At 37.9% G+C, this 9,641-nt stretch overlaps 1 protein-coding gene and 1 long non-coding RNA gene across 3 annotated transcripts; both read left to right on the plus strand.

The window, feature by feature from the left end:
* Nucleotides 1–196: 196 nt before the first annotated feature.
* On the plus strand, nucleotides 197–3,059 carry LOC133717471 (uncharacterized). Of its 2 annotated transcripts, XR_009849642.1 has the most exons (8): nucleotides 197–355; nucleotides 486–570; nucleotides 769–806; nucleotides 1,047–1,088; nucleotides 1,186–1,253; nucleotides 1,383–1,461; nucleotides 2,446–2,553; nucleotides 2,679–3,059. It is a non-coding gene; the product is annotated as an uncharacterized LOC133717471 (long non-coding RNA). The 2 variants fall into 2 exon arrangements; XR_009849643.1 differs by lacking the exon at nucleotides 1,186–1,253.
* A 1,463-nt stretch (nucleotides 3,060–4,522) lies between these two features.
* On the plus strand, nucleotides 4,523–7,532 carry LOC133715767 (uncharacterized). Its single transcript, XM_062142403.1, has 4 exons — nucleotides 4,523–4,707; nucleotides 5,269–5,731; nucleotides 5,933–6,190; nucleotides 6,310–7,532. The coding sequence occupies exons 1-4, from the start codon at nucleotides 4,594–4,596 to the stop codon at nucleotides 7,275–7,277; spliced, it is 1,803 nt and encodes a 600-aa protein (XP_061998387.1). The 5' UTR covers nucleotides 4,523–4,593; the 3' UTR covers nucleotides 7,278–7,532.
* The last annotated feature ends 2,109 nt before the right edge of the window (nucleotides 7,533–9,641 follow it).

The raw sequence follows: 9,641 nt of genomic DNA on the forward strand, positions 1-9,641 counted from the left end.
TATCAAAAATTTACTATATACTAATTCTCAGTTAACTGTTCATCGGCTTAGTAACAGTGTCGGCTCGAGCCGAGCCGGTTATGTGAAAAGTCCGTTTTGCCCTTCATTCTTTGCTTAATTGCGATTTTCTGTTTGTCCTAGGTATAAAAGCCGTTGGGGTCAGAGACGCGATCTATCTCTCTCTTCGTTCCTTCTCTTTGTTTTTGTCTCAGCTCTGCGTTTTTGGGTGAGATTTAGTAGATAATACAACATGATATACGTTTGGCCTAGGTATAAAAGGTCTTGGGGTGATTGACGCGAGCATTTCCCTCTCTGTTTCTCTCTTCGTTGTAAGCTGTCGTCTCCGTATCTGGAGGTATGTAGTTGTTGGGGTGCTGGGTTTTGCATGTTATTGTTTTATTCATGTCTGGTCGATTTGGTACTTATTTGTTGGGTTTGTGTGAAAGATTGTTGGGTATACGTCTGATTTAGTGTTTTTGTGACAGATTCTTGGGTGTGTGGCTGATTTGGGCGAAGAGAAGGAGGGTGATTTTGGAGGAAACGGGAGAGGAGTTTCTACATGACTGAAGGGTAGGTATCGAAATTTCTGACTGTGGAAGTTGGTGTTTTTATTTGGTTCCTTTTTGTGTTAAGCTATCGATTTTGATTCTGCATGTTGGGTCTCTGCAACCTGCTTATGAACGATTGTATTGATTTTGATTCTGCATGTTGGGTTTTTGCAACTTGCTTTTTGCGAGCTAATCATTTACTATTTGGACCATTGATCAGGAATAAGGCTTGAAGCTTTACAAACATTGCAGCTTGGGGTGAGATTTTTTGATATATATTTTTTTCCTATGGTATTGATTAACTTTTGCGTATTAATTTAGTTTGAAAATTGAAATGGGTTTTATTCGATTTGTTCATAATCTTCCTGGATTGTCAGATTTAGTTATCGATGAAAAGTTTATAGAGTCTGGGTTTGTTTTCATAGAGTTTGGGTTTCTATTTGATTAGATCTGATGAAGACTTTTTTCTTTTGGGGTTTTGTTGTTTGTGGAGCAAAGAGAATAGGAGCTCTTGCTTGCTTGAAAGAAAAGAAGTGGAAGGTATTTGATCTATTTTGTTGTTTTCCTTTTTTTTTTTTTTTTGCAATCTTAATTTTGTGGTTGAAATTTTTTTTGGGTTCTGTATTTGATGAATAAGGAATTGGAGACATCTTTAGATCATCGCTGGATATAATTGTTTGTAATTAGAAAGGAATCTGTGTGAAGGTATTGGGTTTTTTTTTTCCAATAAGATGAAATGTTAAGATGCAGAGTTTATTTGCTGTTTGCTTTAATGTGTGAATTTAATTGGAAATGGCCGATACATGCAGACATTCATTTTTGTTTTTTATGCAGAATTGATCAATTGTGTTTGCTTGATGTGTCTGCGGTTCAATCAATTGTGGTTGTGATTCCTGCAGTTAGTGCTTCTAAGGTAGTGTACTATCAAATGTCTTGCTTTTTTATTCTGATTTTGTTGAAAATATCATTTAGTTAGTGATTGTGTTGTGGGACTGTGCATAAGGTTTTGTTGAAATGTGTGCACGTAACCGATGTTTGAATGAATGTGTGCATTGGTGAGGTGCCCCTAAAACAAAATCGTGAGCCACCTTTGCATTGGAAGTTATAATCGAAGTGGATGTGCATTGGTGCTCATCTATTTTCAACAAAATCTGGCACAGTCCCTACCAAAAGAACAATTTAGGATATATGATTCAAGCAATGGCCTTCTGTGTATCTCTGATGAAACCCCGGTTATATGTTTGACTCTGTGAGTTAATTTCTCCTAAGTTTTAAAGAATTGTGATTTGATTCCAATGATTTCATTGTGTCATCAGTAGTATGTTAAATAAAGATTAAATTGTATTTTTTCAATTTGTATTTCTTTAACTTAGATTTAATTTGTATGTTAGACCTTCTGCTGCCAATACTTTTTTCAAGTTACTTCAAAATGTTTCTAATTGCAATGATGGTATGGTTTGCAAATCTGATGGTTTCTTTTTCTATTTTTTTTTTCAAACTCTCCTTAAGTATACTTGGTTAGACTCCACGTCTAATCTAATTCAGGTGAACTCTTTGCCACTGAACTCTTTTTTGCTCGGAGGACCTCTAAATTTCATGTGGGAATCTTCCTGTTTTTATTCTGCAGAGCACTCCTACAAGCTCTTGGGCTCACTGTTTTTGTCATAGTTCTATTAATTGCAGTATTCTTTTTCACCTATATCGATTTTGTATCAACTACAACTTCTCTGCCTAAAATTAATCTAACTGATGGAATGAAATGAATTTTGAACATTAAAATAACAACTACCATATATATATTGACTGCTGATCCTTTTTTCTCCTTCCAAAATTTACAATTTTGTTATTCAATGCTTCACTTCCCCTTTCTGAAATTTATCACAATCAATTTATGCAGTAAACATACTATTTTAATAGTGGAGTGTGTCTAGATGCTACAACAATATGGGAATGTCATCCACTAGAAACTCAGTTTCTAGATTGAGAATATTTTGCACCGGCCAAGGTGAGTCTAGACCTTTAATTAAGTGAAGTCATTACTAGAATAGTTTGTATTCTATACCCTCATCTTCAATCTAAAAATCTTTTAGTTTTCCGAACATCAGTACTAATACTCTATTTCCATGATAGGGAAGGCAGCATTGAACCAGCATTATCATCCATGGAGACCTTCAGCAAAGAGAAAACAGACTAAAGTGTCATGACATTTTTTGTGTGCAGAGAACTGGAGGCAGCAACTTTTTGGACAATCTCCATAGCTGTTCATTACCAGGCTAACAACCTTTAAGCATACACATGCTAACAGACATCGTCATCTGTTTTTGACAAGTACATCAAGCAGTGATTGTAATTAAGTTAGCCTGCAACTGTACCTATTTTTTGCAAGCTGTTCGAGCAGCAAATGTAACTATGTTAGCTTTAAACTATGAAAGCCTATTTTTTGAACATTACCGCAACATCTACATTAGTGGAGTGTTACTAGAACATGGTCTACAACTCTACATCTTCTGTTATAAAATTTACTTCAACTACATTCTCTATCCTATTAAACTGTACGTCAGATTCTATTCTAAAACAGTAAAACCCGCAGCAACGCGCGGGCACGAATTCTAGTATATACCAAATACTCCCCAGATTTCACTTAAACCTTTTAAGCCTAGATGAGTGACACCTAAAGTTTAGGAACCCTAATGTCGGCCTTTCTAATCTTTAAACGGGCTAAACCCTTTCCACCATAACTCCACCCATTTCGATTCCCCTAACCCCAAGGGAAAAGGTCCTTCATTTTCTTGGCCAGCTGTGGGCGAGGAATGATTTGAACTCCAGCTTCGTATCCACATGCTCTAGTCCAAAGTTAATCATGACAACATTGATTGATTTAGTCCATTGAGTGTAAGAGTAGTTTTGACTCGTGCGGTTTGGCCCAAACCAACTAAGCAAATATTTGGGCCTAAAGACCAACATCAACATTAATCGCAATACTGTTGCACGAGCTAGGACGTTAGTGTTTGAAATTTTTTTTTTTTTTTTGGTTACAAGGGGCCTAAGAGGCAAAAACAAAGAGCAAAGGGAGCAAATTAACTAGAAGACCTACCAGCAGGTCTGTTCATGGACTTTCTAACTCTAGCAACAGAGTCCATATCATCTAAATAAGCTTGCAAGGCATGAGAGGGAGGATATTCAAATTCAACAGTTCTATAGTCATGGGTAATGTTGTTCCTTGCAAGACAATCAGCAAGAACATTCGTTAATGTTTGAAATTTGGTGTGCATACAATCTTCGACCCCAATTTTGAGATACCTTGTCTCTGTCCTCGTTATGTAGTAGTAAACTTGTGATTTTTTTTCATATGTGAATCTCATATTGACCAATACAGTCGGGGATAGGTGTAAACGGGGAACGAGTCGAGTCAACTTAGTTTCAATGTCAACTTACAAAGGGAATACACAAATGGACCTATGGTAAACCTCACTAGCAGGAGAGATGCCATTGTACTTGTCAAGGATATGTATGAGTACAATCCTACAAAAAAATGTTAGAGGCTTGTTCCTTGACGATTGAGCTAAATCAAAAATATCTTGTTGCTCTTCTAGTAATTTAGTCAATAGCGAACCAACTACATAAAGCTCATAATGAGAATACGGAAAATTTAAAATTAAAATTTCAAAAACCTTCCTAATGAATTGGTTAATGAATCGAAAATTGTAAAATACATGTCCATTAAATAAATCCAATGTCACAAAGTCCATATTTCATCTCCATTTGTTGAATTTTCTCATCTTTAATTCACTTACCAAAAAAACGAAAAACACAAGAGAAATAAAGGAAACAATAAAATATGCCAACAAATTCAAATTTCAAATCGCGCTCCAACGGTCACAATCTCTAGGGTTTTCCAATCGTCCCTCTTCTCCTCTCCCCCCAATATATATATATATATACCCCCGATCTCTTCCTCATTTCTCACCAACGCTTTCATATCTCTTTCGCTCTCTATTAGCCGCCTCTCACTTTTGGAAGACCAAAACAGCTTGTTTTGTGATCAATGGATTTCCACACCCTCACCAGGAAGGCTCTCCAGGCTCTGTGCAAGCAGAATGGAATCCCAGCTAACATCACCAATGTCGCCATGGCCGATTCTCTCTCTGCTCTTCAACATGTAATTCTTCAATCCTTTCAATTGCAATATCTATTTGTTAATCTGTCATTCCAATCTGTTTGCTCGCCATGAAATTTTTCTGGAAATCAGATCCAGATCTTCTGGCAATTGATTTGATTTAGTGGATTCAATTTGTGTTTTGAACTTTCTAGTGTTAATCGCGAGTTCTTCTTTCTTCCAATCCATGTTTGACTGGTGAGATTTTAGAAGTAACTGGAAAATCGATGAATTTAGGAGTGATTTGAGCTCAATTTTTGTGTGGGCAACAGATCGTTGTTAATGGATTCAAACATATATAACATTATTCAGCTGAATCGATGAATTTGGAAGATAGAATCTGTCGAATCGTCTATGTTTTCTGTTTGATTGCTGAGTTAGTTTACAAATGAACGGCTTGAATAAGAGTATATCAATATATACAGCTGGTTCAATCCTGTTTTACTTTCTAGGAATCCAATTGAGAATTTGTGTAGTGTTTATGATTTGTTTCCTGATGATTCGTGAAGTTTTTTGATGATTTGTAAGGTAATCTGACATTGTTAATGTAAATTAATGTGTCAGGTTGAAGGACTTGAAGAGTTGTTGAACCAATCTCCAGAGAAAGTTATGATTGGATCAGCAAGTGTCTCTCGTACTGCGGCTAGAACCACCACTCGGAGAAAGGCCGTCAATGAAGAGCCAGAGAGCTCACAGCCATTGACTCGCACTACTAGGCGTGCTGCAACGAAGAAGACTGTTGTTGAAGAGGTGGACCAGGAAAAGACTGAGGTTCCACCTAAGACTCCTGCTGCTCCAAGCACCAGGAGGAGGGCTCCAGCGGCTTCAGCTCGCCAGAAGACGGAGACCCTAACTGAAACAACTTCTGTGCAGCGCGCTTATAGCACCCGGCGATCAGTGAGGTTGTTGGGGAAGACCATGGCTAACATGAGCCTGGATAAGGATAACACTATGACTTCTAGCATTGATGAACTTTCTGCAGATACCATGGATTGCTCAGAGCAATCTGAGAGCTCAGTTGTTAAGGGTAAGTCCGGTTGACATTCCTTTGATGAGTTACTACTGATTATGATTATCAAGTTGTGTAGACTAGCTGAGTTTGGATATGGTTTGGTTAAAATATCAAGTTGTGTAGACTAGCCCAAATTTACTAAATTTGTTGTTTCTTAGATGGCATGTGGAGCCAAATTATTGTTCTCTTACATGAATTACGTATGGTATGGAACAGGATCTGATACGCAAACAGTATCTGAGGGGACCTCAAATGGACTTGATGCTTCTGAAGTTTCGTCGGAGCTAAAATCAAATGGACAAGTTGTGGATGAAAGTCTGTTGAAAGAGAGCAGGATGGATGTGACTGAAGATGGTTCAATGCAGAAATCAGGAATGGAATCTGAGATGTCTGCACCAAAGTCAGCTTCAGATGTCATTATGATTTCAGAGGTTATGGGTGAATCTAATGAAGAGAGCTCAGCTGAGGATAAGGGTAAGTTCAATTGGAGTTTGTTTCTTATTGTGACCAAGATGCTTCTGCTTATTCATTAAACTTTAATTTGTTTCCTTTCATTGAACTTCTTTGAATCTCATCGAGTTTGCTTACTGCAGAACCTCATTGTGAAGGAGCACAAGATTTGGTAGTTGCCAAAGATTCTGATCATGTTGCGGCTGTTCAATCTGCGCTGCCACAAGAAGTAAACGAACCTCCAAGTGCTGTGAAAACTGTTGAGCCCACTTCATTGACTCTGAGTTCAACTCCTACCAAGAGCCCGGCAAGCAAGAGTTCTGATGTGAATGTGGCTGCCACTGTAATAGAGCCTAAAGAAGCTCCCAAGGCTGAAGCATTGGGTGATTACAGTGGAAAATTTGATTTTGAATCAGGTTCCAGCACGGAAGGAGATTCTGAGGATGAGGGCACTGAAGATGAGGCAGTGGCTGAAGCTTCATATGAGCTTCAGGATAACATGAATGATACGAGGGAAGCAAATGAAGAGGAAGATTCTGATTATGAAAGCACTGAAGGAGAATCTAGTGAAGAGGAAGACTCTGATGATGACATCACCGAAGAAGAATCTAGTGAGGATGAGGCTGTTGCTGATAAACCAGAAAAGCAAAGTGCTCAGAAGAGCTTGATTGTTGAAAATGCTGGTGCTAATATGAGTGAAGCAGCAGAAGTTGCCAAGGCAGAAGTCTTTGCCACGATGACTAAGACATTCTCACCTTTGCCGGTTAACCTTGCAACTCAGTTTCCTCGTCCAACTTCAGCAAAGTCTTCAGGCAAAAAGCGACCAGAAATTGCAATGTACATCTCCGATGACAATGAGGAAAGCTTGGACACTAGCACTGAGATGGACAAGGACGAGGACCTCGAGGGAGTTGAGATGAAGAAGAAAGATGAGGTCATTGCTGAGAAGGAGAGTGTGAAGGAATTTGAGGCTAAGAGTCTAAGGCAGCTGAAGAAGCTGCTGAAAAAACAACTGAACATCGGGGACAGTAAGGACACCAAGGTGGCAGAGAAGCCAAGAATTGCCCTGAGCGAAGTACCAGAGAACCAAATGGCTGTCAAGGAAAACTGAATACAGAGAGTAATAGCTTTTGTTGAAAGGGTGAGCTTCAAGGTATTGGGGGTTCAAACCTGGGTTTGCCCTGCTTAGATTTTCTTGTTGTTCTTTCTTTTCATGTTCAAATGGGCAAGTCTTTCGACATTGTTCAATTTCAGTCATAATGGTGGCAAGCTACTTGAGTAATAATGTAGTAAGTTCACTGATGGTGGCTTGGAAGTTGTTATACATGTCAATTTTGCTTATTGATAATACTATCAAATTTTACACATCAGAGAGAGAGCTCTCTCTCTCTCTCTATCTATATATATATATATATATATATATATATATATATATATATATATATATATATAGCTTAATAGAATAATAGGTAACAATTTAATTTCTGGAATATTACAGGTCAAACCTGGATATAACAGACTAAATGCAACATGAAAAGCATTCTCTATGTGCCTCTTTTGGTAGTAAATGTAGGCAAACTTTGAAATGCATTCCTTTACCAATAGTCCTTGAAAAAACGCATACTTTGACAATCTTAAATACCAAGGGAGCATTTTTCAAAAGCACACTCTTAACTAAAAGTTGGCACACTCTCATCATCTGGTAATACAATAATGATACCGGTAGCCATTCCTGCAGAGCTTTAAGGGCATATACAGCAGCGGTTGTGAGGATGACGAAGCGATTCTTTCCTGCACAAACACGCAATGTACCATTCTATGGTCTCACCAATCTTCGTTTATTGCCTTCTCCTTCTCGGCTCGACCACTATCACGACGAGGACTATGCTCCTCCTTTCTATCTCTACTTTTAAGTACTCTTCAGTCGTCCTAAGTTTCAAGAATTGCAGAGGCCGCCCAGCTAAAGTCATTGGTTAAAGTATCTGTAATAGATATATTCAGATATATGTAATATTTACATATTCTAAGAATACAATGCACAGGCTTTTGTGAACAGGTTTTACTGTGTGTATAAACAATCCAAAGAGATATCATTTCTGTTAAGATTCTGATAGATATCCAATATTGAACCTGTAATGACTTGAGAAACCAAATAATGTTTGAATCATATAATTTTCTTGTCACGACTCGATCACAAATAGATGGATCGACCCTGTTCTTTTTCATCATAAGCTCAATAATATCGACTTACAGAATTTCTATTTCAACTGAATTTAGCTAAAAGGGGAGCTGTTGAGAACTTATGTGCACTCTCATGTAGCTAGCTAGCGACGTTCATGCTCTGCCTGCATTATCGATCGATCGATCCCTTTGATGATAAGAACTGTCCTCAACACGTTTACAGTTACCCTGGCCTCGGCGTGCCCTCTCCTCCGGCCACTTATGCACGTTAACAAAACATGTTTTCTGAGTGACATGCGTTGCTGCACCTTCTTTATTCAAAGAAGACCCCGTATATACACTATACATTCAAAATTACAAATGGAAGAACTCATCATTCCTTGAGATATATCCATATCTAGCTAGATAAATGTTATCATCTCTTTGATCCATCTAATCTGGTCTTGTTCTGTTTTACATTGATTGATTACGTCATAATCCGGAGCGAGCTAGTCTGGCCTGACAATCGACATCCAAATTTACATGTACAAAATTTTATGTACAGTGGACGATTTCCACCTCTGTATGTCGATGGTAACTCCAAATTTAAGTGTTTGGGCTTTAGGGTTTTGGGCCAATGGCCTAAATTCATTTCTCTTGCTATTTCTTTTTGGAGCTTCCCTTGGATTTTTTGATGATATATCCGTTGACTAGTTTTGATGTACACAAATTACATTGGATATGCGGATTTACTAATTGATTGTTTTAGTTTTGAACATCATATAGGTCGAGGTTTTTTTCATGCTTTATTTTATTTTTAGTCACTTAAAATAAGTGTGCAATAATGTCTATAATGACATCTACTTGCTAGGGCTCTGTACCTCGTTTAGGCCAAGCAGACATTACAGTTTATTGTTGAGAGGACTTAGATTTTGGTGTATGTATTTTCCAGGCGGTGACTCAGTAAAGTTGTGTGATTATATGAATATTCATTTTCCCAAAAAAGAAAACTTAAAAGTTAAAATGTATATCTATATATTTGTCATAATAATCCTCATAATATATACTTTTTTCGTGAATAAGTGAGGTCTTGGTAGTCTTCAGGCAAAAATCGACCAGAAATTGCAATGTACATCTCTGATGACAATGAGGAAAGCTTGGACACTAGCACTAAGATGGACAAGGATGAGGACCTTGAGAGAGTTGAGAGGAAGAAGAAAGATGGGGGGTCATTGCTGAGAAGGAGAGTGTACGTGAAGGAATTTGAGGCTAAGAGTCTAAGGCAGCTGAAGAAACTGCTGAAAAAACAACTGAA

Source organism: Rosa rugosa, chromosome 6 (genome assembly GCF_958449725.1).
Source record: "Rosa rugosa chromosome 6, drRosRugo1.1, whole genome shotgun sequence".
Classification (NCBI taxonomy): Eukaryota; Viridiplantae; Streptophyta; class Magnoliopsida; order Rosales; family Rosaceae; genus Rosa; species Rosa rugosa.